At 41.1% G+C, this 27,980-nt stretch overlaps 1 protein-coding gene across 1 annotated transcript; it reads left to right on the top strand.

The window, feature by feature from the left end:
* RBM17 (RNA binding motif protein 17) lies at positions 1 to 27,821 on the top strand. Its single transcript, XM_046679835.1, has 12 exons — positions 1 to 144; positions 7,476 to 7,613; positions 11,915 to 12,031; positions 15,216 to 15,382; positions 16,555 to 16,652; positions 19,621 to 19,677; positions 20,905 to 21,046; positions 23,145 to 23,296; positions 24,413 to 24,486; positions 24,992 to 25,090; positions 26,197 to 26,269; positions 26,406 to 27,821. Exons 2-12 carry the CDS (start codon positions 7,491 to 7,493, stop codon positions 26,507 to 26,509), a joined length of 1,206 nt encoding a protein of 401 aa, XP_046535791.1. The 5' UTR covers positions 1 to 144; positions 7,476 to 7,490; the 3' UTR covers positions 26,510 to 27,821.
* Positions 27,822 to 27,980: the final 159 nt, after the last annotated feature.

The raw sequence follows: 27,980 nt of genomic DNA, 5'->3' as shown, positions 1-27,980 counted from the left end.
CCTGCGGACTCGGCGTAGGAGTTGGCGCCGGCTGCGGTCCGGCCGTCGCGGGTCACGCCGAGGGCGCCCAGCCTGGCCTCTCCGCGGCGCCTCGGCCCCGGTGCGCCGCCGCGGCCCATGGGGAGAGTCGGCCGGGCGTGCCGGGTAAGTGCGCCGGGGCGGGCGGCCTGGCGGGGAGCCGGGGCGGGCGCGCGTCCCCGGGCGGCGCTGGACGCGAGGCCTCGGGTGTAGGCCGCGCCGCCGGGGGTGCAGGAGGGGCCGAGTCGGCCCCCCAGCCGCTGGCGCCCTGGGCCTCCAGGCGGGCCCCGTGCTCGGGCGACCCTCCGCGTCTCCCTTCGCGCCCCCCGCCGCTCTCCTTTATTTGCCTCGGGTCACCAGGCCCTCGATCTCTCCCCGTCTCGGCTGTCTCTTTCCGTCCCTTTCGGACCCGAGGACGTTTTTCCTCCTTTCCGTTGGTTGTCTTTTGAGGAAGTTGCTCAGTCCCTAGATCCGGGTAGCCATCCTGTGTCACCTGTGGCCCAGCACGTCGCACCCCTCCCGGGCCCGGGCAGTGGGCAGGGAGGAAGCTGCTTCCTTCCCGCGCCGCAGGACGTGGGCTCCAGAGGTTGACAGCTCTCCGAGCCCGGGGTTTACCTGAACAGGTGAAGGAGGGTACGACTCCGGCGTTCCCTCCGTCCTTGTCCTCCTAAAGCGAGGTTTTTAGCTCTAATATTCCATCATCGAGCATTTTTTGGGCATCTTCTCTTGCCCAGACCATATGGTATGAACAGCGGTTGCAGGATAAATAAGATTCCGTAGTCTTGGAGTTTGGTCTCTAGGGACACAGGCGTAAAAACCCCTGCCTGGGCTGACCCGAGGGGCTCGAGTGGAGTCTGGAAAGGCTTCCAAGACGGGGTGATGCTTATAACTGAGTCTCGGAGGTGTTTTGTTAAATGTGCAGGATGGCGAAGAGGTTCCCTGTGGAGAAAATAAGGTGGCAGAGGTGAAGCACTGTGGTGCATTCTGGAAGCCGCAGGTAAGGCAGAGAGAGGTTTGGGGACGGGCACTCAGGTCAGATCTAGAAGGTTGATTGGGAAGTTAGTAAAGGAGAGCCCTTGGAGGTGCTTACTGGTAGAGCCAGGCGTATGGGTGCAAAACAGGATGTTCTGGTTAAGGGCAAAATTCTCCATAGACTCAGGTGGATGAAGACTGCCTCCCGCCAACAGTTGGTGGAGTTTTTAAAGAATGCAACTCAGTTTCAACATTTTTACGGTATAAAGGCTGCAGACATTTTGACTGTAATAAGGATATTTAGGGAATATGGGGTAGTATATTAGTAACTTAAACCGAGGGTGTTTTATTTTTAGAATTTTATTAAGAAATGTGCTGCGTGCTGTGCAGTTTAGAATAGAGAGAGTGGGTTGTGAGAGACAGAAATATAACAGGGTGTAACAGAAGTGTTAGCAGTGAAGAGCTGTTCTGACTGTGGAGTTCTGTAATAACTAGAGAGAGCCTTTATGGAAAATAAGAATTTGGGGAGAATTGTTGTCTGTTCCCAAATGTTACTTGATAAAGTGGGTTTCTTTTTACTTGGTTTGTTGTAAATTACCTTCTGGGAACGGTTGATCCAGCACTGGTAATCTCTGCCGTCTTTGGTAGTAGTGAGCCGTGAAGGACGTTCTGTTATTCCCCGAGATTACAGGTGACTCCCGTGGACTTTGCAATACACTCCAGCCTAGGGTATTTTGGTGATAATAGAGTCTACGAGAATGGATGGAAGTACTAAACTATGATAGGGGTGCCAGAGGTGGAATTTTAGGCAAAATTTTTTTCAGATCTTTAAAAAGTCTTTACAAATCTTATACATGAGGCAGATGCCTTTTCTTCCCTGTTTATTGGTGGACAGCAACATGCACCGCCCCTGGTGATTCCTTTCCTGCTCCTTTCTGTCTGCATGTACTTCCCGCATTCCTTAGGCTTCGTTTTCACTTTTGCTACATGAACTATCTATTTAGTCATAAAAAGGTCTTCTCTTACCAAGGCTGCCTGTTTAAACCTTGACTCATTGTTAGTTGTGCAGTGGTAGTAGTTTTTCTCCCGTTAATTATGGTAGATAATTTAATATTTACTATTTTTTTTTTTTAGATTTTATTTTTCCTTTTTCCCCCAAAGCCCCCAGTACATAGTTGTGTGTTTTTAGTTGTGGGTCCATCTAGTTGTGGCATGTGGGACGCCGCCTCAGTGTGGCCTGATGAGCGGTGCCATGTCTGTGACCAGGATTTGAACCAGCAAAACCCTGGGCCACTGCACAGGAGTGCGCAAACTTAACCACTCGGCCACAGGGCTGCCTCCTAATATTTACCATTCTTTTTTTTTTTTTTTTTTAAAGATTTTATTTTTTCCTTTTTCTCCCCAAAGCCCCCCAGTACATAGTTGCATATTCTTCGTTGTGGGTCCTTCTAGTTGTGGCATATGGGACGCCACCTCAGCGTGGCTTGATGAGCAGTGCCATGTCCGCGCCCAGGATTCGAACCAACGAAACACTGGGCCGCCTGCAGTGGAGTGGCGAACTTAACCACTCGGCCAGCCCCCTATTTACCATTCTTATGTCACATCCCACTTACCATAACTTTTGTCCTTAAAGGCAAATCTGCATATCTTACTGTTTCATAACAATGTGATTTAAGTGGGTGCATTAACATTTCCATCCGCTCACTGATATGTTTAGAAAATATAGGGGCCCAGCTCTGTGGCCCAGTGGTTAAGTTCGCGCGCTGTGCTGCGGCGGCCCAGGGTTCGGATCCTGGGTGCGGACATGGCACCGCTCGGCAGGCCACGTTGAGGCGGGGTCCCATATCCCACAAGTAGAAGGACTGGCAGCTAAGATATACAACTGTGTACAGGGGGTTTTGGGGAGATAAAGCAGAAAAAAAAAAAGATTGGAAACAGTTGTTAGCCCTGGTGCCAATCCTTAAAAAAAAAAATGAAAAGAAAATATAAAGTGCATACACTGTTCCAAGAATGATGCTAAGCTAGAGATACAAGGATGAAGACAAAAACAGCCCTTACCTTTGGGGGCTTAAGATGTAGTAAGACAGTCGTGTCAGCCATGGGCAGCAGGGCGTGGAGGCAGCATAACATGTGAACATTGCTCTGGTCTCAGCATGTTCAGGGGAGACAAATTGGGGATAGTGTTTTTGTGGGGTAATAGCTGCCAAAGGCTTCAGAGATGCCCTTTAAGGATGAGTAGGTGGGCGCTTCTGTGAAGACTTCTGTGTTCTTTGTCTACCAGTTGCACGTGTTTAAAAAATACTTCGCCAGCTTAGGTAGAGTCTTGAAAAGTCATCATTCTTCTGGCAGAACCATGTTTTCTGTGTTTCTTCTTAAGAAAAAAAAAGCATAAAAAAGAAGTAAATAGCAGGTTATTTTAAAGAAGTTATAAAAACCAGCTGTTTGTATTTGCATTCGATCCTGGCTTCTTAAGGTATATCCAAATGTTAGGAAGCAGTGCTTTTTATTACTTGGCACCATGCTTCATGAAATAAAGGTGTTATATCATCTAAGTACCATTTCAGCATTAATTAAGTTAAGCTCAGGTCCAGGGAGAGTCTTGTCAATGCACTTGTTAGATTTCAGTGGTTGCAGTGGGGAGAAGGAATGAATCAACTATGGTATATTTATAAGTGATTAAAACGGCTAAAAAATATATACACATCCTTTAAGGAATAGATGGAATAAAGCTATGTAAATGAAGTTACAAGAAAGGAGGACAGCTAGGAATTAATGAGAGTGGGATTCAGTTTGCTTCTCACCCCTGGGTGGGGGAAATCACTTGAATGGGATTGGGGGGCCGTGTGGGTTGAGTGTGGTTTCTTGTCCTGGCTGCTGTTTGGCGAATTTGCTGGCGCTTGTCACATTGTAGTAAATAATTAAAAGCAGGCCATACATGCGTGGATGGATAACAAGTATGTTGTTGCTGTGATTAATCCAGTTCTGTGAATCTGAAGTTCAGTGAAAATGAGAAAGGCAAAGAAAGCTATTCTACATTTACTGTGATGCAGAGATCTGATTTATAAGTTCTGGTTACAGAAAAAGCTAGCAGATGCTGATAAGGTGACATTAGTTTTTAATATTTAAAGGGTGTTTTTGAAGGTTTTTGAGAACAGAAACAGGAAATTTAAATGAACATAAGGCCTTGCTGCATAATGATTTCCGAAGCTTGCAGAGTGAACTTAATCAAATGGAATTGTCAACATGCCATCTTCTATCTAGAAATGAAATGGAATCAGAGCAAGTATGATCTTGTGAAACCTCGTTAGCTCAGCGCTGATGTCCTTGTTAAATATTGGATTCTTGGGTGGAAGAACTCTGTTGGAGGCAGAGATCCTCTACACTGCTTAATATTTTTGGCCCCGAAATTCGGGGAAATCTTTCTATCAGTTTACTCTTCTGGGTAGGGAGAGCTGCTAGTGTTCATTAAACAGCAGCCTGTTACCTCACAACCCCTCCCCCAGTGCTGCTTCTCCCCTCCCTCTTACCTATTTTTTTTTTATTGGAGTAAAATATGCATAACATAAAATTTGCCATTTTAACCATTTTTAAGTGCACAGTATGGTGGCGTTAAGTACATTCATGTTCTGCTACCTGTCTACCCTCTGTCTCCGGAACCAGGCTTCCCCTGGGCGTTGGGTCATTTCGCTGCTAATTCCTGTGGCCACATAGATCTTATTTGATTGTTACTGTTTCAACAAATGTTTATTAAAGGCCTACTCTGTGCTAGAAATTAGAGGTGCAAAAATGAATAAGCGCATCTCTTCCCTCCATTGTTCAGCGGGCATTTGGTTAACCTAGTTCCATTGGCACTAACGTGCTGGTAGATACCTTCTTTGATGAAGTTCTCAAGTTTCTTATGAAGAGATATTAGGAGAAATAAAGTGGAGTCTGGATTGTAAACAAATTTTGATAGTTTATCTTTGTTAGTAAGTTCCCAGAGAGCTTTGTTTATGTTTGTTTCCCAGAATGTGTTGGTCTTTCCTTGCCTTTATAAGAATAAAGATGGAACAAACGAAACTGTAGTTTATTAGGCTTTGGTTTGGTGACCAGTTGAATGAGGAGGGCTCAAAAAATGAAACTAGGTTAGGTTTGTTTTTGAGAACCACAGTAGTAAGCTGGACATTTAGCGTTGTTTTTCATTGCTGTTGCTCTGTTTGAGATTTTCAGGTTAAATTTAAAGTTTAAGAATATGTATCTAGATAAGAACGATTCGTTTTGAATACCAGGCAGGCTGGGAGAAAAGTACAGGAAAGCCTTTGAAGCTCTTTAGTGTGGTGGTCTTCCTTCTGGCCAAAGTTCTTGTTGTCAGAAATTTCTGGGAAGATGAACTGGGAGTGGATTTGCAAATAGAGCATTAACTGTGCAGTCGGCCTGACTTCCTGCTCAGCGCTGGGGCAGACAGAGATCTGAGTCTGGGGAGAGAGCAGAGGGCTCCACAAACTGCCTCTAGGTTTTCCCAGAGTTTAAGTAGCGTGGATTAAAATAGGTTCTCAGGTGGACCCCAGAGGGATTCCCTACCATGCTTTGAAGACATGGGCGCATTGCAGCCGTACTGAGTTAGGAAATGGAGGGCATTACTTGTTCTTCATTTTGCCTCAGTGACTCAAACTTAACTTGACACCACGATGCCAAGTTCCTGGATAAAACGTCTGCTTTGGCAGTGATGGCAGTGGGCACCTCCCTGTTGGATGTGCTCTCTAGGAAGCTCTGTCCGAGCTGCCGCAGGCTGAGCTGGTGAGTTGTCACACAAGCCGTGAGGAGGGGAGCCTGCAGGCATGCCTCGATGTTTGATGTTCGTTTGGTGATGTCAGTGTTCGGTGATGTCAATGTTCGTTCGGTGATGTCGGTGAGCGCCAGAACCCTGGGCTCTGCTGTCATCCGCCTTCTCCTGCGCTCCCTTGGGGGCCTTTCATTTAGAAGTCAAAACTGAGAGCTTTTAGGTGATCTGAGGGTTCAAATATTAAGGAATGGAAAAAACTGAAAAGCAGCAAGTTTATTGGGGTGCTGTCTTCCAGGCAGAGAGCTGCCCTGCTCAAAACCAGAACAGCTAGTCTGGGGGAGTAAAGCTGGTCCCACCCTTGTCGCCCCCGCCCCACGCAGAGTGGAACCAGGTCAGCCGAGGTGCTGGGCAGCAGGGTCTTAGGATTCCATTCGTGGAGGGTGGAGAAGTCAGCATTCACCAGAGGAATTTTTGCCCCAAGTCAGACGTAACCTGCGGGGGGGGAACTAAATATTTTCCTTCGCGTCTAAATCACCTTCTCTTCCTGAGACAGACTCGGGCACAACAGGATTGGTGTAACGCCGTTTCTATGGCAGAATGCCGTCTGGGCCTGGGAACGGACAGACTTTTGGAACGTGGCTCTTAAGGCAGAAACTACCTGTGCTAAGCTCTTTTTGCAATTTAGGAATTTCACTCAGAATTTTTTTCTCTTTACATCTGTGAGGAAGAGATTGATTTCTTATTTTGAGAAGCGGGCCATGTCGTGGGTTTCAGATTGCTGAGGTTTGTCAGAGGTGGCAGTAGGTGTTTACCACCAGGGGCTGCGGAGTTCTGACTGGGTTTGCAATGGGTCTTCCCACCATGCCCTTGGGCAGAGGTGTCCCCCAGAGTCCCGGTTCCGGCTGTCCCTCCCTGGGCTTTCATGGTGGACCTCCACAGCAGATGCTGCCTGACCACCGCCCGCCTGAGAAGGCTGAGAAGGGGGGACTGCTGTCTGGTATTCCTCTTCTGCACGGATAGTATGTGCTGGCCGTTCACGTGGAGGTTGTTGATTGTCTCTTTGTGATCAGTGTTATTGAAGATGACAAACCTCTGCTTGGTGGGACATGAAGAAGTCAGGGTTTTTAAGATGTAACCCTCTACTCTCCCCGCAACAATCAATCACAATTTATGAAAATACTGCCTTTGTGAGATCATTTCTACGGCTTTTTTTCCTTATTTCTGGGCATATGTTTAAATTTTTTCTTTATGAAAGGGTAGCCCCCAAAAAAGCGTAGCTTATTGTGCTAAGTCAGTCTGGTAATTAGTGTTTTTGTAGGGATTCTACTTTTTGCTATTGAGGCAAACTAAAATTTTTAAAAATTGGATATATGTAATTAACAATGCCCTGAATCTAGAACTTCTGTCTTACCTCGTTATATGCTATAGAACAGAATGGTTTCACTCACGAATTACTTGACCACATGATCCTCTAGATAGGAAAATTAATTCTAGATGTTTATTTTACAAGTAACACACGGGTCTAGCTGCGTGTATTAGAAGGGGCACTGATTGGTGACATCAGGCGTCTTGGCTTCTGTCACTGAAGGTCCCTGGACTAGGTGATCTCTTCAGATACCTTTTACCTCTAAAATTCCTTCATACTGAGTGATTTTAACATGAGAAGATTTGAAATCTTTACTATATTTTGCATTCTTTAAACTCCACCCCTTTTGCTTTTCAGCATTAAACTGAAAAGATGTCCCTGTATGACGACCTGGGAGTGGAGACCAGTGACTCGAAAACAGAAGGCTGGTCCAAAAACTTCAAACTTCTGCAGTCTCAGCTTCAGGTGAAGAAGGCAGCTCTCACTCAGGCAAAGGTAAGAGAAGCCCACAGTGAAAGCAGAAGTCTGCAGAGCAGGTTCCTCCTCAGGATTAAGAGTAATTTGGTTTTAGCTTGCTCTTCTGCGTTTTTTTTGTTGGTTTCTTTTCTTTTCTTTTCTTTTTGGTGAGGAAGATTGGCCCTGAGCTAACATCCATGCCAGTCTTCCTCTATTTTGTACGTGGAGTACTGCCACAATATGGCTTGATGAACAGTGTGTAGGTCCACACCCAGGATCTGAACCTGCAAACCCTGGGCCACCGAAGCAGAGTGCACGAACTTAACCACCTTGCCACCAGGCTGGCGCCTCTTCTGCCTTTTTATTGAGCATGTAGGATGAAACACTCAGAGAGAGAGAGGCTCTGGGGAGAGAGGAATAAGGAGCTTAAGGTCATTTTGCTTCTCCTGACTCCTGGGAATAGAACTATTTCAGGGAATCGGAATGAAGATAAGCAGTACTCTCAGTTTCCAGCAATGATGCTGGTTTTCAAACTTCAGTCTATCTAAGACTGGCTGAACATTTGATTAAGATGCTGCTTCAGTAGCCATATTCCTGATATTCTGGTCAATTCTGGTTCTGAGTTGGGGCCCCAGAGTTTGCGTGTTTTGGTAGAGTTGCTGCCGTTTGCTGTAGGCGCTCTGGAAGCGGTGCTCTGAGGAGCGAGGCTCCGCGGTCACTACTAAGCTGTGAGGATCTGCGTGCTTTGCTGCAGGCTCGGCTCCTCGTCAGGGTGTCAGGTGGCTGTAGTCTGGGGGCAATTGCTTTTGTTCCTGGTGTGTACGTGTTGGGCATTGGCAACATCCTTGAAGTTATTCAGTGTGTAAAACATTAAAAACGTAGTTGTCCACTGGATATTTGCTGTTAAAATGTGACTGTCAAATACTTTTAGGAATGAGAATGGGTTATGTTTTGCTTATTGTTTTAGGGCCGTTGTGTTGTAGAGCCTGCATATCCAGTGGAGGCTCCATCCCCCAAACAGGACAAATATTGGTCCTGAGGGGGTAAAAACATTCCTGCTTTTTTCGTGTGTAGAGCACAGATAGACATAAAGTACATGAACAGATATAGCGGATCTATGGTATCAAAATTTCAGGGGTGGGGGGAAATGGCGTTAAAAGGTTCTTGGAGTGGGGAGGCAGTAATGAAAAAAGAAGGTGAGAAATACTGCTTTAGAGCTACCTATTGAAATATTTATTGATAAAATGATATATTTTCTGGGATTTATTTTAAAATAATCCATTGGGTGGGGTAGGAATATACATAAAACAAAATTGGTCATAGTTGTTGTCGGCAGTAGAAACTTAATTCTCTTAAGAATCTTACCTCTTAAGACTTAAGAATAATCTATTCTCTTTAATTTTATGTTGGAAATTTTCCATAAAAAGTAGTTTTTGAAGTTAGAATTATTTTTCCTTTACTACATTATCAATAGATACTTTAACTGAGGTGTTTATGTCTGATTGTACAGTATTATAAAAGGTTTTTAGAGTTAGGATACCCACGTAAAGCAACGCTATCTTAAAATTTAAATTTGTTTTGTCAATTCTGTTGATTAAAGCTTTTGTCTTTTTCAAATTCACCATTCCCAGATTTAATTTTTTTTTTTCCTGAGGAAGATTCGCCCTGAGCTAACGTCTGTGCGAATCTTGCTCCACTTTATATGTGGGTCCCCCCGACAGCATGGCTGACAAGTGGTGTAGGTCCACGCCTGGGATCCAAACCTGCAAACCCAGGCTGCTGAAGGAGAGTGTGCCAGACTTAACCCCTACACTACAGAGCTGGCCACCAGATTTAAATTTTTTTATCCCAGTATTTAAAGAGAGAGAATTTTGTCTTTTTAAAACAAGCTTTCATCCCACGTGGAAGGAAGATTAACAAAACAAGTCTCGTTTTTCCTTTTAATTTTTTTTAATTGTTTTAATTTTTAAAATCTTGGTAAGTTTGTGTAACTTTTGCTTTGCACGTAAGGTGTATAAATAAGGTTTTGTATTCCAATACCAATACCATTTCATGTATTTTACTCTTGAAGGGCTGATCTTCTCTTTTATAAAATGTCTAGCTCCAAGGGAATTCTCATACTTAATAACATAAACTCAGACTTTAAGTGGACATAATTAATGGGCAATCTTATTTCAACAGAAGATAATTAATTGAAAAGCAGAAGTCAAAATGTACTAGATCTATACAGATTAAAAATTGTTTGGGATAATTCTTTATTACCAGCTTAAAAATTGTCAGCTTCGTGAATTACTTGCAGCCAGTTTTTTAAAATCCTGGATAATTTTGTTTCTTCCTGCCCAGTGTGCTTCAGGATCACTTTCTCTATCCAGCTGGTGGGTATTTTTAAACTATAGGTTAAAAAACCAGCTTATAGAAAGTACAACTGAGACACTAGATCCTTCCAAAAAATAAATGTATTAAAAAGTCAAATACGGTTTACGGATCACATAGTAATTTTCTGTACTATTATTTTACTCACATGAAAGTAAAGAGTTAGATGCTGGTAAGTGAGGAATTATGTTTTTATGTGACATCTAGACTCTTAGACATCCTCTTCAGTATCTGCTTCAGTCTGTTTAATTTATGCTTATCTTTCCATGTATACAAATACATTAATTTTAGCTACTAGGAAATCTCTTGAGATTTCAAATAGATATTTTTGATTGATCAAAATAAAATGATTGTGAAATAATTTCTGCAACATTCTAACATCTTTTGAGATTGCTGTGTGAAGTTAGTATTGTTTTTTTCTCGAAGGGAAGTGAAGATACTCTTAGTCTGTTTTATTAATTAATAACTACTAGATTGGCCTAACCAAATCTGTAAAGGTGTTTGGTAGAGAAAACTGTACCTACAATGAAAGATGGAGCTGTGATTTCATCTGTATTTCCATTTTGAAAAAATAAAAAATTATAATAGAAAAATGTATGCTCCTGATGATCCCCCTGTTGTCCTTTAAACTTTGGTGTTCAACTTGTGAATTGTGTATTTAATGATTGGATTAAATTTGTTTGCTTAAAATTATAAGCACTGTTAAATTCAGGAGAGATGGTAGCTTATTTTGAGCCTTTTGTAGTGATAATAATGAAAATGTATAACATTTTAAATTGCAAAGGGAGGAAATTAAAACCTTTATAACCAGAAGATCAAATGGTCACCATACCTGTCTGATCGTGTTTAACATTACTAACAGACAGCCTGACTTTGTGGGCCTGCTGGGATGGTGGAAGACAAGCACACCACCTCACCTATGAAGTATTCTTGCTAAAAAGCACTACCCTAATCTAATCAAGATTTAACTCAGGTTTTGAGAATTGTAGGGCATAGAGGAATAAGTGAAACTAGACCGACGGGAAGTTATCAGAGAGATCTGGAACATGCAACCTTTTACAAGATAGTGTCAGAGGATAAAGGAGAGGTAGGAGACAAAGATGCTGATGCTGTGATGGTGATGAAACGATGGCAGGGAAAGGGAATGTTGTAAATAAGAGACTTAAAACCACATGCATTGCTGCACTTTGGTAGGATGCTGCTTCAAAATAAAATCAGCTATTTAAAAGACATTTAGGGGACAGCTTAGAAAATCTGAGTATGAATTGGATAGGAAATGATAGAGGGCATTATGGGTTTTATTACATGTGGTAATAGTATTGTGGTTATAGTAAGAGAATGTTGTAGTTTTAGGAGATTAAGGGTAAAGTGTCGTGGTGTCTCCAACTTTCGAATGGTTCAGCACAGAATGTAGGTGCGGGGTAAAGCAAATATGATAAAATGTTAATGGGTTGATGGTATATGAATGATCATTGTTCTCTTTTTAAAATTTTTTTCTGTGTTCTCATAATAAAAGAAGTAGGGGAAGATTTTGTATCCTGCGAGGAGGAAAACACCCCTAATGCACAAGCATCTTTTGTCCAGGGTGTAAAAACATGCCCATTCCTGTGAAGGGTCCACACTAGTCACAGTTTAACATGCTGTCACAGGTTTGCCCTCCTGTGGTCAAAGGGAAAAGCCAGTGTAGAGCTTTTTTCATACATTATGGCACATGCAAATTTAAATAAAAGTGACCACAGTTACTGTAAACCTTTTATAAAAATGGAGGAAATTCGTGTTGTAAAAAAAAGGTTAAAGAAACTAGTGTATTATTATAGTAATAATTGAATTAAAAGGCTGTTGTTTTAAGATGATGGTTTTCTCTTATCTGAAAGGTTTGTTACAGAGATGAGAAAAAGCTTTGTTACAATAGGAGGAATTTTAATGTGAAGCTTCAGTACACTTATTTTGTTTCTCCGTGACTTTAGAGCCAGAGGACAAAACAAAGCACAGTCCTCGCCCCAGTCATCGACCTAAAGCGAGGTGGCTCTTCAGACGACCGGCAGATCGTGGACACACCGCCGCACGTAGCCGCCGGCCTGAAGGTGAGTTCCTGCCCGAGGCAGCTCTCCTGCTGTCTGCAGTCTCACGTACGCTCGTGTCTCTCCAAACACAGCCGCCTCACTAGGCCTTCGCAGTTTAGTCAGTATCATCTTCAACTTAATTTTTACTTTTGTTTTATCAAGTTGAAAGTATTTATCTACTTAAAATAGTTCATTATAGAAAAATGAGTAACTGGAGCTATGCAAAAAGAAAAACAAATGACTTCAGTTCTGCCCGCCGGAAGTTAAAACTGAATATTTTGGAATGCCTTTCCATTCTGTGCCTCCTCCACCTTCTGTTCTCTAACTTGCTTTTCTCACTTAATATGTTGTGACTGTCTGTCTGTGTCAGAAAGTATAGGACTGTGATCGTTTTAACGGCCTCACTGTATTTTTTGCTATCGTCAAGAATGTTAGTGCTTATTATTTTGTTGCGGGTTAAAATAGAGAAAAGGGTTAAAAAAAAATGAACAGTTCTACTACCCTAACTTTTATTATCCGAGTGATTTTACATGAGCTTAAAGACAAAGAAACAGACATGGTCGTCTCTGGAAATGGAGTGTGAGGATGAGGAAGATCTGGGAAAGTTACTCAGAATCATAGTTAAAACTACACAGAATGAGGGACAGATGAACCTAATGTCAACTGCAGTTAAAACTACACCTGCTCTTTAGGTATACATTTAGCCTTCGCAGATGGCATTCGGATAACACGACTGCCGTGTTTAAACAGCACCACGCACACGAATTGCATGATGAAAAATGACCGAGAGGTTAGTAATAGATAGATTGTGGTTATCGTGACTGGTAGCAAGGTACTCTCCCCACTCCTGCGCCCCTTCAGACTATTGGAAAGGACCCACGTTGAGCTGAGACAGTCCCAGCTGTAGGCCCCATCCGTTTGTCTAGTTTCTCTGTCCTCACAGTGTTCTGGCTGTCCTGGCTTGGGATCCGCTTGCTCCACCCTGCTTTCGTTCTGAGACAGGGCACAGCTGAAGCTCTTGTGGGATTTCTTGCCCGAAGACCTGGTGCTGCTCCTGCAGGCTAATAGTCTGTCAGGAAGGAACGGCACCCCACAGTGAAGGTGTTTGGGGGGACTCTTGGTTAACATTTTTTTACCCACAAATTCCCTACCTAATTTTTTCTCGCTATGTCTAGTCAAAAACTGTTTGATCATCTTCTGTTATTGTGTATTGACTGTAGAATCTATAGTATTGGCCCCCCACAAATTTAATCAATAAGCATTTTCCTTCTTTTACATAGTTTCCATAACGAATTTTTAATTGTAATGTCTTCCCGTCAAGTGAATGTATGGTTATTTGCCAATTATTCCCTAAGTGTAGAACCATCTAGAATCAGCTTTTAGGTTGTCATTATAAATAACACTCTAATGAATATCTCTACAAAGAGCTTTCTATACATTTAAAATTATTTTCTTAGGATAGATTTTCAGAGATGGCATGAAGACATTAGTCATTTTAATGGACAGTTTGTTTTAGTGCCAGCTTGTTCCCAGCAGAGTTGTGTCAGTACACGCTATCACCTACAATTTATGAGAGTTTTAGTTTTCCCCACCCTCCCCAGCATTGGAGTGTTAACATTTTAATTTTTTTAATCTAACAAACTGCTTTATACTTGATAACCATGTAGAGAACCATGGCTCATTGTTAAACTTATTAGCAGGGTTTATACAGTAAGCATTGTTTGCTTTCAAATTTTGAAATGACAAAGAATTAACCTTCATACTGGCAATTTGTTCTGTCAGAAACTTTGCGATAATAGTATTGTGTATATTGAGTAGCTCTTTGTTAGCTTCTCTCTGGTCTTAATAATAACTGAAGGGAAATCTTGTGCATGTGCGTTTGTGTTGTTAGCATGTCTCTTATATGAATTCATATGAAACAGATTCATAACTACCCTTTGGGAACCCTGTTACACAGATTTGTATAAATTTTCCAGTGATAGGCCCTCAGTGGTGATTATAGTTATTTTTCTGATTTCTTTTATTCATCATGGTGTTTCCTGATTTTTAGTTAACAGGAAACAATGAGATGTTTGTTTTCTAATGCAAAATGTCAAACTGAACAGTGTAATACAGGCATTGTTAGATTTATAACTCTCTTGACCATGTGATTTTTGTGTTCAATACAAAATACGGTTGACAAACAGCCTTCCTGCCTTTGGGAGTGTTGCGCAGTGTCCCTCCTGAAAGAGGTGCAGCGTGGGCCCTTGTCCTAACCTGCGCTGCCCAAGGTATCTGTGGGGCCAGTTAAGGCATCCTCTTTTTACAGATGATAAGGAGGAGTTATGCTAAGAACACTAACGGAAGAACACATGGAGGTTTAGCAGAGTTTGACCATGCGGTAGATCAGGGCTCACCAGAGCCAAGTGGAGGTCAAGACCACCCACCTAGAGGGAAGACCCTTCTAGTCAGCTGTGCTCTGTCTGCCTTTGGTTTTTCTCATTTCTTTGTTAAGGCTACTACTTTTCTCTCCAAGAGTAGCCCCAGTTTCTAAACGTATAGACAAGAAATGCAAAATGTTATCATCTTAACCTGTGAAAAATTAATTAGAAAATTAATTAGAAAAATTTGAAAAATTAATGATGATGTGAAGGGAATTACATCCACCTGTGTCAGACTCAGCACCTGAAATGCAGCCTACCTGGGAAGGGATGTGTATCCCAGGGAATTGCAAAAAGCCCAAGAGGATGCTTTTTGCTTTTTTTAAATTTCTTAATATATCATGTCTCTTATGTAATCAGAATCTAGTTATTCTATTAAATGACCACAAGAATGATTATTAGTCATGGGTTGTTTTGTTTTTTAAGTTTTCATAGATATATAAAAACAGAAGTATTCAGTGTTTACTATAAATAATCAAATTTATTGCTTAAAGCTTTAGGTGGTGGCAGCTTGTTTAGGAATTCCGGGAGAATGCCGTAGGGTATTTATGGAATTAATACTGAACTAAGAGATGAAGTTCTTTGTCCTGGTTCTGCTGCTCCCTCCCTAGGTGTGTGGCCCTAGGTGTGAAACCTCCTTAGGCATTTGTTCCCTCATCTACAAAACAAAGGAAGCAGATGGCCTCCAAGGCCCCTTCTAACCTCATTTTCTTTCACTTGAATTCTTTGAATTAAATTCTAAGACATGAGGATGGTATGTACTTTGGCATTTTTACCTTTCTTAGGATCCTGTTCCCAGTGGATTTTCTGCAGGAGAAGTTCTGATTCCTTTAGCTGATGAATATGATCCTATGTTTCCTAATGATTATGAGAAAGTAGTGAAGCGCCAAAGAGAAGAACGACAGAGACAGCGGGAGCTGGAAAGACAAAAAGAAATAGAAGAGAGAGAAAAGTAAGTCTTTGTTTGGCTTTGGGATATTATACGTTTGAAATATTCACTAGAATATTAACGAATGAACTTTAGTGCTGTCTGTAAAGCTGAAGTTAGTTTTCACGGTTGATCTGAGCAGTCATCAGAAGGAGTCAGATTGTTTTTAAGAATTTGTGGTTGTTGAGCCAGCCCTGATGGCCTAGTGGTTAAAGTTGGATGCTCTCATCGCTTCAGTGGCCCAGGTTTGGTTTCCGGGTGCAGAACCATGCCACTCCTCTGTCAGTAGCCATGCAGTGGTGCTGGCTCACATAGAAGAACGAGAAGGCCTTGCAACTAGAGTATACAACTGTGTACTGGGGCTTTGGGGAGGGAAAAAAAAAGAAGATTGATAACAGATGTTAACTAGGGACATCTTTCCCAGAAAAAAAAAAAAGAAAGAATGTGTAGTTGGTCACATCCCAGCATGAAAAAGAATTTGTAGTTTGTTACATCCCAGCATGAAAACAAACTCTGGAGCAAATTTCATGTGTAGATGCAGAAAACTTAAAGTGCACATTTTAGGTGAGTTGTTAGAAAAGTAACTTAGAAACCTGATGTTGAATAACAGTTTTTTTCCCTGTGCTATGACTCTGCTAGCTATTTAAAATGCCTAAAATGTTATTCTTTATTTTTGAGCCAGATGGAATTTTTGAAACTTACATTCATCTTTTATTTATGTTTTTTAAAAGTGTGGGTAACAAGGATTTATTTGATTTTCTTCTTTGTAAAATATTGAATATTAATTATTAAATAGTTATAAAATATTGATATACTATTTCTCCTTATTTTTGAATCATTTCATAAAGTGAAAGCATGTTTGGAGAATTGAAATTATTAAACTATTCCCTATGTTGATATATATGCTTTAAACTTGAAAGAGGTAAATATCAAGGAAACTTTTTTCTTGCTACGTATACTCATGTACTTAGTAAATTTGTTCAATTTGTCTTCTGGATTTTTCCCACTTCTCATATCTTTGCTACTTTAGTCTTCAGCCAGTTTTTTGCATGCCGCCACCCCCCAAATTTATAGTTTAGTGTGAAAGGGAGGATTTGGGTATTTTCTAGCCAAGAGAAAGTCAAGGTGATGTCCTTGGGTTCACATCTCTAAGTTGGTTTGTCTGTGATGAATATTTGTTTCCTTTGTTATCACAGGAGGCGTAAAGACAGACATGAAGCTAGTGGGTTTTCAAGGCGACCAGATCCAGATTCTGATGAAGATGAAGATTATGAGCGGGAGAGGAGGAAAAGAAGTAAGGCATGAACAGAAATGTTATGTTTCAGATCTAGTGCAATTCCGTTTTTTGCTTTCCGTATTTAATTTGATGAATAGTTCAGTTGACATTGATTTGGGTGGTTTTCTCTCTAGAATTCCAGCAATCCACACTGGCATAACAGTTTTTATTTACATTGTGTTTTCACATATGTGCTCCTTGGAGCTTCCCAACCACTTCTAACATTTATTTATTGAATACTTTGAACACATCTTGAAATACATAGACTTTTCTTTACCTGCTGCACGGTTGGCCTATTCTTTGTATCAAGCTGCATTTCTGTTAAGTACTGAATGGAGAGTCAAGGTGCTCGTTTCCAGGTTTGCCACTAACATGCGTGAACTTGAAAAGGTCCCTGCGCTTCCCTAGATGCTGGCTTCTTTCAGTGTCATGTAGTGAGCTGGGAGATGAGAATTTGAACTAGGTACTTCATAAGGCCCCTCCCATCTCTACAGTTTTGCAAGCAGAATTGTAATTGTGTTAGAACTGAATTCTTAGTGACCACGGGATAGTTAAGCAGTGCTCATTCTTAAGACAATGGGCTGCTGCTTATTTTACCTTCATTTTGTTTTGATTGCTGAGATTTCCTTGAGTTGGTGGCTAGTTTGGTTGACAGATTGAGAAGTAAGTGAGAAATTTTAAATCTTCTACTTGTCTGCTAGATGCCAGACACTGTTCTAAGCACTGTCATAAATTATCTCCTTTACACCACCCAACAACTCGACCTGGCTCTGTGATTATCCCTATTTTAAGGGTGAAAAAATCTGAGGCACAGAGGGACCAGCTACTTTACGTAGTACAGGTCCACTGTTCATTTTCTCCAAGATCTTCATTTGCCCGAAAACGTCATTGTAATATGGTTATCTTTAACGTGAGACCTAAGAATAATGTTATCGTGATGCTGGAGTATATTTCCACATAACGTGGACTCTGTTTTATGATCAGCAGTTTGGCAAGCCTGATCTTCCCAAGTGCACAGCCACGGTTGTTGCAGGCTTTCATTTAAACCTTAAAATCTTTCAAATACTGATTGAGTTGGAAAAGAGCGAGTCTGTAGTAATTTACAATTCTTAATCTTTCATTCCAGATAGGAAATGAGTATTTATAGACTGTTTACTATGAACAACAAAAAACATAGACACAGAGAACAGATTGGTGGTTGCCAGAGGTGGAGGGTGGGGCGTGGGAGAAGTGGGTAAAGGGGGTCAAAAGGTACAGACTTGCAGTTATAAAATAAATAAGTAAGGGGATTAATGTACAGCATAGTGACTATAGTTAATAGTACTATATTGCATATTTGAAACTTGCTAAGAGAGTAGATCCTAAAAATCCTCAAAGGAGAAAAAAATGTTGTAGCTACATATGGTAATGGATGTTAACTAGACTTACTGTGATCATTTCGAAATATATACAAATAGCAAATCATTGTTTGTACACCTGAAACTAATATATCTCAATTATTCTTCAAAAAGAAGAATACTGACTACATGCTGAGCGCTGTTAGATACCACATTGTTTTTCTCATAAAGAGTAAACATTTGAGTGTGCTGTGTGTCAGGCATTATGTTAAACATTTCATGTCCATTAGCTTATGAATCACCAAATGTTTAGTTTTTACTAAGTTGTTGTAGAATCCAGTATGTAGATTGAATATTTGTTGATCTCATTTTTCCATCTTACGTATCAGCTGTCCTTTTGTAAGGAGGTGTGCCTTGTATATTAAGGACATTTACTTTTTTCTTGAACATTAGCAGGAGCTGTACAATTTAATATGAGGGAAGTAATGGCATTATATCCATTATGTGTACTGCTGTTAATAGATTGATGTTCATATTTTAACTGCTGAGTAGCAAATTTCCAGTAATCATCCAGAATTTTTTATGCTGAACTCATTAGAGCTAATCTTTTCAGAATCAATAATTGCTTAGGTCTTAGTGACAAGGTTAAAAAATGGTAATAGGTATTTCAAAAGAAATATAAGAAAGTGTTATATAGGTTCATATTTCTCCTCAAGTATTTGTCTAGCCCAGGCCTGTTAATCATGATGAATGTACACTGGCTTTAGAGGATTTTTTTTGGTGAAACATTTCATGCTGGTGCAGCATGGTTTTATAATCAGGTTATTTTTTGGTTACATTTTACTTTTTGGATTATATTTCATTGGTGATTAAGTTATAATACATATGTTAGGGCCTATATGTAATGAAAAATTCCTTATATTCTCCACTCGTGTTTTTCTTCTGGTTGTCAGATAGCAAGTGGAGTCTGTTTTGGTTCATTTGTGTCCACAATTCTCTGTCCAGGAAGCATGAGCAGGAGTGGTGACAACACAAAACAGACTCTTTAGGAACCAGAAGTACCCACATTTCCAATAGGTGTTTGGATCCAGTGGTTTGTACCCTGGAAAGGAGTGTGCTGTGTTGTCAAGGGAAGCTTTGGCATCACAGGGAGCTGGGCTTTATTCTCTCTGCCCATTAACTCTCCTCTGATCCTTTTCTCATCTGGAAAATGAAACAGTAGTACCTGCTTCAGGGGTTTGTTAAGCCTAAATGAGAGAACATAGGTGAAAGTGCCTGCTGGGGCCCATGCTCTCAGTAAATAGCTATCTTACTGTTTTCTGAGTAACTGCTAGTTCTCCAGGTTGGGCTCTTTTACCTTAAAATTCATTTATTGACTATATTCTGGGGTTCATGAATGCCTGCTTTGAAAAAAATAATTTTGTCCATCTGGGTTTTGCCAGTTTTCTACATTTTTAATCCTAGATTCAGAGGAGATGAAGCAGGTCTTTTCCTTTTTAGTTCCTTTCTTTGCAGGGGTGGCATGTGGCTGGGGAGGGGGGGACGGGGGGCGGGGGGTGACAAATGGTAGGTGTCACAGCCCTGGAGTCTGGCATCTGACATGTCTTCCATCTTCCCTCCTTTAATCAGCGGAATTTATGTTTTTGCAGGTATGGGCGGAGCTGCCATCGCACCACCCACTTCTCTTGTAGAGAAAGACAAAGAGTGTATGTATTATGGGTTTCTTCCCCTTTTCTGCTGATAGGATCTTTAGCCCAGTCTGGGAAGTTGTAGCTGGGATCAGCCAGGTTTCCTGAGTGTAAAGGGAGATGGCCCAAAACCACACCTCTGCCTCTGACGCTGAGGCCACGTGGGGTCCCAGAGGCTGCTCTCTCCCACCCCTCCTACTGGAGAAGTTTATGTGCCGGCTCTGAGGCTTGGATTTTATACAGTGAGGTGCTATTTTTTGGTGTAATTTTTTTCCCTCCGACATTTTCTCTTAGGAATTAGGTTAAAACAGATAGCTCAGTTTACAATTTGTGTACTCAGTGTTTAGAGGCTGTTAAATTCTTGACCTTCCGCAAGGTGGCAGTGCCTTCCTTGATTAGATTTCTCTGCCTTCAGTTTCTATTTCAGTGTACATTTACCTCCGTTGCCAAAACATGCCCACCCGCTGTTTCTTCTCCCAGTGATCTGTTCTAGAATTTTGGGGTTGGAATTGGACTTTGATATATCATCTACATCATTTTCCTCTTCTCTGGGTTAGACCACACCTAAACTATCCCAAGAAAATATAATCATCTCTAGTGCTCTTTAATATCTGTTGAACTATTTATATTATCTTGTTAAAGAAGATAATTCAAAAAATATTGTTAAATACCTTTTGTGTGAAAACACCTGACAAACCAGTTGAAACCAGTCTCTGGGAGTGGGGCCCAAGCATCTGGATCTTTTTAGAGCTTCCTTGTTGATTCTAACGTGTAGCTGGAGTTGAAAATCACTGCTCTGGTGGTACATGGTCCCTGACCCCAGAGACCGTTACTGTCTGTTCGGGTAACGAGGTGGTAAGATTAGAATCTAAAGACAGGTACACAGTGTGCTGTGGGAGTCGAGAGAGTTCAGTCGGAGCTGCCTGGGATGTGCAGAAAATCTTAAAGATTCAGACACGAGTTGTCATTTAAGAGCACTGTGGAGGGTAGCTTTTCAGTATGATGTGAAAAAGACATTTGAGGAGATGTAAGAGCAGGCGCAAAGCTAGAATCAGAAAAATGGTCTTCTACCTCTGTGATTTAAAAAAGTCCTGTAAAGGCTATAGAATTGGTTTGGTTTTTTCTCATTCCTTGTAGTAAACTAAAAATGTCAGCTACATTAGTTCAAGATAACTGATTTATACTAGCGCAGTTGAGAACTGTTTTGCAGTATTTTGGTAAACCTGTGTTATTTTCATGCAACAGTACCCCGAGATTTTCCATATGAAGAGGATTCGAGACCTCGCTCACAGTCTTCCAAAGCTGCCATCCCTCCCCCGGTGTACGAGGAGCAAGACAGACCCCGATCACCGACCGGACCTGGCAACTCCTTCCTTGCCAACATGGGGTAATGGTTCCAAGTGCTCTCATCTCAGCAGGTGTAGGGAGGACTCCAGCCCTTTCAGTAGATGCAGCTTGTTTGAAACGAGGGCATTCTCGGGTTTATAGGGAGACGCTTGGTGTGCTCAGTGCTGAGTCACATGGAGGGTGATCCAGCGTGATGCAGACATGTTTTGTACAAAACATAAAGCCTTCTAATGTAAGGGTTTTTGTTGTTTTTTTAAGATTGGCACCTGGGTTAAAATCAGTTGCCAATCTTTTTTTTTTCCTTCTCTCCAAAGCCCCCCAGTACATAGTTGTATATTCTAGTTGTATGTCTAATGTAAGTTTTGAATGATTTAGATGCTGAACATTATATTCTCCAGGTAGGAAGAGTTTCTGATAATTATTTACATTTATTTTCATAACATTTGCAAATAAAATAGCTCACATGAGTTAGAGCTCCCTTACCCTCTGTCCAAAGGGTGGATGACATCTTTTTTTTCTTTATGAGCCATTTGCTTTAAGGTCATGATTCTTCTCCTTTGGTCTGAAAACTCTTAGTCATTCTAACTATAATTAGAAATTTGTTTGCTAGCATATAAAAACCAATTTTGAGGTTGACTTTCAGGTGGGCATGTGGATTTTTTGTAACCTCCACTGGATTTGCCATGCATTTTGGTTAAAGAATGTCTTGTGTTGTTTTACTCTGTTCCTCTCATGCTGTGAGCACTGTCCGATGAGACAGCCTTGCCCTGAGTCCTTTGTTCTGTGTCCTATGACTGTAGCGATCACCTCGGTTTGCCCTGGCCTGTGTGCATTTGCTTTGCTTCTCAGAGCCCTTGGTGAGGTGACCAGGCAGTTGGAGTAGGTGGCTGGGCTTCGTGCGCTGCAAGAGGGTTTTGAGTTTCTGACCTTCTTAGTATCCAGCTCCTAGACCTGCGTTGTTCTCTATGGTAGCTGCTGGCCACAAGGGGCTGTTAAAGTAACTTAAAACGAACAGAGTTAAAGTGTAGTTCCTTGATCACACTAGTCTCGTCTCAAGTGCTCAATAACTACACAAGGCTGACAGCTGCTGTATTGGGCAGTGCAGAGAGACAACATTCCCGTCATCGCAGAAAGGATCATTGGGTCACCCTGGAATGTATGCTGGGGGGTGGACAGACAGGAAGCTTTTTTTTTTCTGGTAATGATAAAAATTGATTTTTTGCTGACTCTCCTTTTAAACAAGAACTAAATTGTTAACTTATGCCTAAGGAAGATGCAATATGGTACAATTCAGCAGTTTTCAGTCTTTTCCTTTTAGCCCTAGTTCAAGGGAAATTTGTTCAAATGAAGTTTTTAAGGAAATTACATACGTGAAATAATGTAAGTGCAATTCTCGTTGAAGCACACAGTTTTGTGGTTCAAGCCCTAAGTAGCAGCAGCCACTGGGGGGCATCTGTGAGGCCTGTGAGGCACCTCAAAGTGTGGTTTGAAAGCTCTCATGGTGTTAGAGAAGAGCAGTAGACTAAGAATCAAGAGTCATGGGTTCCAGTTTCAATTCTACTGTTAACCTCTATAGAAATAATTTCTAAATGTGTCTTGCTTTGCTCCTAGTCAACTCTAAGCAGTCAGCTAATCTGGGCCTTCTGTTTCCTTATTTTCCCATCTATTAAATAGATAACCTCTAAGAGTTCTTTCATTTATAAAGTCTATCACTGGAAACTCTGCTATTTAAAAAAATGCTATCGTCACTACATGAACTTCATAGTTATTTTTTGACAGGCATGCTTTTAAATAAACTGTGGTCATGAGCTATAGCATTGCAGATACTGGAGCACACAAAAAGTCTAGTGTTTTCTAGCAGGGGTACTGGGGAAATTTTGTTAGGGAAACTAGTGTTTCCGTTCCCTCAGAGATAATCTCCGGGTGTCGAGGATTTCCGCATTAGCTTTTTATATTTCTTCCATCCTGAACACCCCACAGCCTCCATCTAATGGCCCATGGTTAATCATATGTGACCTCATCGAAGCCTCTGTGGGATTTGTGCCCTCTTTGCAGGAGATTATTGTGCTATAAAACCTGGTTTGTGCTATAGCTGATGACTTCAAGCGCAGAGATCTTTCTCTTTTTCCCCCTCCCAGTGGCACAGTAGCACATAAAATCATGCAGAAGTATGGCTTCCGGGAAGGCCAGGGTCTTGGGAAGCACGAGCAAGGGCTGAGCACAGCGTTGTCGGTGGAGAAGACAAGCAAGCGAGGCGGCAAGATCATTGTGGGCGACGCCACGGAGAAAGGTGCGTCCCCCCAGCAGGCTTGTTTTCAGGGTGGGAGCGAGGGGGAAGTGAGGTCCAGAGGGAGAGCACGGCCTCTTCTTGAGTAGAACGAGAGAGTCCTGATGATGGTGCTGTCCAGTTCTGTGCTGTGGAAACCGAGAGTCCTGAGGCTCGTCTTTATTTGTTCAGAAGAGATGGGAAGGCCATGGGAGAAAAGGATGACGAGACTTTGGCAGAAAATGAAAGTACTCAGAAAATAGTTTCGTGCCTCCTTGTATGAGGCAAAGAACCTTGTCGAATTGATAAAATCATAGTTATGTTTTTATAGCATGAAAGACAGCTGTGTACCACAGCATGTCAGTGATGATAGCTGCTCTTGTCCCTCCTGGAATGGTTCTCTCCTCTTCCTTTCCCTGCCCTCTCATCACAAGCATGATTTCTGATTCTCTCACAGATCAATTGCCCTGTGAGATCTAATGTTATTTTGCAATCTGTTGCTAGAGGATGCCTACTTGGTGTTTTATTTTCATTTGATTCTTAGAACCTGTTGTCTACTGATGGCATATTGGAAGGAGTCAAACATATCTTAGTGTTTTAAGCAGGAGATTTGAGTTCATTTTGAGTCAGCCTTGCTGAACTCCCTTTCCTAAAGAAGGAAGAAAAGCTTTCTGGCAGCCCTGTCGATGTCTAGCTTTAGGAAGCGGCCAGTCAGCCTGACGGGCTAGTACCAAAAACCACGTCACCCCGATTATAGGAGTATCTGAAGTGAGTCAGCCTGTGGCTGGCTAATTAACTGCTCGTTACACTGGCCTAGTGACCTTCGGCTCCTGCCAAGGCCAAGACTCTTGCCTGTAAGGGTTGTGATTGTTTTGTTCTGTCCATCTTGTCGAAGTGAACTAAGCAAAAATTGCAGGTAGCCTGGGAAGCTGAAGACTTCCAGAAATTGTGGTAAAAACCTATATCAAAGCACAGTGGGTGCTTTTATTACAGATAGTAGTACATTTTTGCTCAGAGACTGTATAGGTGCTGATAGACGACTCTAGGACATAGTGGGGATTGCTGTTGAAATTAAATTATTCATTTTAACGGGACTCAGTGGCCTAACATGTCTGCATCTGATGATATGTTTTCCTACAGATGCAGCCAAGAAGTCGGATTCAAATCCATTGACTGAAATACTGAAGTGTCCTACTAAAGTAGTCCTACTAAGGGTAAGAAGGAGAAGAAAGAAACCTGAGTGCCTACCTTGACTTATGTGTCCCTGCACCCTAACCTGTCCCTGCGTGCTTCCAGCCCCACTGGTGGCATTACGGTTGAAGAACACGGAAACAGCACTTTTGCAAATGATGCTTTTGGATAGACTCTGTATAAGACTGATTTTAGATTCCTTTTTCACTAATGTTTCTTTGCTGAGTACAGTATGTAAGGCTACAGTGAATAATTACTTTAAAATATTTGAAATTATTGGAAGTTCAGCTTAGTTTACATTTTGATGCTTGCATAGATGATCTTGTACTTCTTTACGAAGCTTAATATTTATTTTTGTTTGTTTTTTAAGAAATACCAACTTCAGGTACTACAGGGATGAAAATTTTCATTGTGTCATTTGGGGTTGAGAACATTTGCCATCATGGAAAAAAGTTATTTATGCATCTCATTTATGTATTTGTAAATTACACTTGATACTTGAATTTATTTATTTATTTTTGTTTATAGAACATGGTTGGTGCAGGAGAGGTAGATGAAGACTTGGAAGTTGAAACCAAGGAAGAATGTGAAAAATATGGCAAAGTTGGAAAATGTGTGATATTTGAAGTAAGAGGGCTTTCTTTTGATGTTTGTACCCCTAGTTGTAATTGACAGATTACAGAACATTTTCTACAAATAGCGACAGGACGTGCTGCAAGTAGCATACGGTCTACTGCAGAAGGTGACAGATGTTGGTTAGTCATACTTCTCTTATTCACTTATAACAATTTTGAACATAAAGACAAGGACTTCAGATTTTATTAGATGAAGAATTAAAATTTTTCATTTTATGATTGAGGTTTAGTTTGGTGACTAGAGACTTTGCTGTGTGCACAATAGTTTGGTTACTTGGACCTGCCTTTGGTTTCCTTCGTTTGGCAGGTGTGTAGTTAGTGCCTCTCACATGCCCCACACTGTGTTGAGAGCATTCGGAGTACAGGAAACATGTTCTGTCCTTTCAGTGATGTGTTCAAACACATGTGAAAATAGAGAATATTCAGTTGCTAGATTTCAGTAGTTTTGACTATAAGTACAGGAGTTGAGAAAGGGATTAAATCAACAAAAATAGTTGGAGAAGGCTTTGTGAACAGTATCAGATGTGAGCTGTGAAATGAAGTGGTACGATTTGGATAGAAAAAAGTATTCAGATCAGGGTCACAGCTTCTGGGAGACTGAGGAAGGCTGCAAAATGGGATGGTTGGGTGTGTGGGGATTACTGGGAGACCTGCTTACGTAGATGGAGCGGAGCCAGGTTCTGCAGGGCTTAGAAAGCGCGACAGAGGAGTTCAGCCTACTGTGAGAGGCAGTCAGAGTGCGAAGCTTTTTGTCGTCAATTTCTGCTCTCACTTGTGCTCCTCTTCCATGTCGTGATGCTGTTTGTTGACCACGTAATTACTTGTTTATCTGCAGCTGGCACAGGCCCTCCAATGGGTCACAGACTGCCCTGCTTAGCTCTGTGTTCCTGGCACCTAACACAGTGTGTGTCATAAACAAACGGTCAACAGATTTTGGTGACAAACAAATTACACTTATTTCCTTGGTTTCTGGCTACTACTTGTCCGTACATGGTGGTAATTAGGATACTTTGGCAAAAATCATTTAAGGAAGAAGACCTACTTTCAGTGATATCTCAGATGATAACTTTACCTATTGCACTTTTCTTTCTTTTCCAGATTCCTGGTGCCCCTGATGATGAAGCAGTACGAATATTTTTAGAATTTGAAAGAGTTGAATCAGCAATTAAAGGTAAGTTGTACAGCTAAATAATAGAAAGAATAAAACAGTCAAATTGTGTTCTTAATTGTTAGGTAATGAAAACATGTTCTTGCAATGTCTTAGAGGAAGCCTGTATTAACTGACTGTCTTTTTGTTTGCCTTTTAGCTGTTGTTGATCTGAACGGGAGGTATTTTGGTGGACGGGTGGTAAAAGCATGTTTCTACAATTTGGATAAATTCAGGGTCTTGGATTTGGCAGAACAAGTTTGATTTTAAGAACTAGAGCGCAAGTCATCTCCAGTGACCCCTAAGTGAGCTGCAAGCTGAGCAGAGAAGAAAAAGGTGGCAGCCACCTGCATGGCTGTTGGGTACAGAGACTCTTGAAAGAACTTCTAAGATATATGTTGACTGATCCCTTTTTTATTTTGTGGTTTTTTAATATAGTATAAAAATTCTTTAAAAAAAAAAAAACAATCTGTGTGCCTCTCTGGTTGTTTCTCTTTTTTATTACCACTTCTGAGGTGATTACATTTTTTGCTAGGATTTCATGATAATTCTCAAGTGCTTCAGTGATACAGCATTTCTTGCACTAAAAAATCTAGAAAGTTTTGGGGTATGGGGTTGTATTAAGTTATCCTTTGCTTTTCTTTCTTTCTTTTTTCGATTCATTTTAATAAAACCTGCAAGTTACTAAACTGTAGCTTCATAAATTGTGTAATAAAGTGTCATCTTGGCAGTCTGCCAAAGGTGGAAATGCCTGCTTTCTCTAACAGAGAAGTTCTTATTGACTCCAGTCACAGAAAAAGCTCTTTACGGCCTGAACTAAGGTTGAAGAACTGAACCTTCCATGACCTGTTCGGATGAGTCATTTTCGGTTAAGCTGAGTCAGACTATTATGGTTTGTGATGGATTTAGGGGTATATGGGTATAGAAATCATGAATCTAGCATTTGTTTTCAGAGATTCAAGCATAGTCTTTAGCGTAGATCAGAAATGACAAGTTAATTCAGAACCTCGCAGGTACCTTGTAAATGTGTATCCAGTTATGTTTTGGAAATGGTGGTTCCTTGGGGTCACGTTTCTACTGGCAAAATTTGCAGTAGTGTCAGTTCTCATGTGTAACTTTTAAATTTATAAAATTTAGCCACATCAGCTGCTTGAACTGTACTGCCGATTAATATAGTTTTGGAATTTTGAAAAATTCTAGCATTGCGGTACAGTGGTGTGTGTGGCTTAAAAATTTAGCAGGACCACAAAAAAGAAAACAGATAAAAATATTTGGTACTGAGGTTTGTTGCCAGAGCAGGAAGTGTTTCCAGAGCATATTTGTGCCTGTGTTCTGTTCCTCACTTGCCCGAATATTGCATGTGACTTTCCTGAAGCGGCAACTGAAGGACATGCACCTGTGTTGTCTCTTTAGGTTATTACGACATGAAAGTGTGTTGTGACCCTTCGGAGGAAGAAGCACTCACCATTTCTTTGCATTCATGGACTTGGTTTGGAGACATAAGGAATATTCTGACCCTTTTTAAAAAAGGATTTTCTCATGTTTTTATTTAACATAAATAAAGAATAACATTTTCTCTTTTGTGGTATTATTTTACTGAGTGAAATTGAATTAAGGCTCCGTTTTGTGATGAAAGTGCACATACTCTATAAAAAAAGTTTGGGTTAAATAATATAAGATAAAAGAATTATGTAATTGAATATCTTGCAGTACATAAGAGTCAACAGCAGCCCTG

The sequence above is a fragment of the Equus quagga genome, chromosome 12 (genome assembly GCF_021613505.1).
Source record: "Equus quagga isolate Etosha38 chromosome 12, UCLA_HA_Equagga_1.0, whole genome shotgun sequence".
Lineage (NCBI taxonomy): Eukaryota > Metazoa > Chordata > Mammalia > Perissodactyla > Equidae > Equus > Equus quagga.
This window is presented reverse-complemented; position numbering and strand designations above follow the sequence as displayed.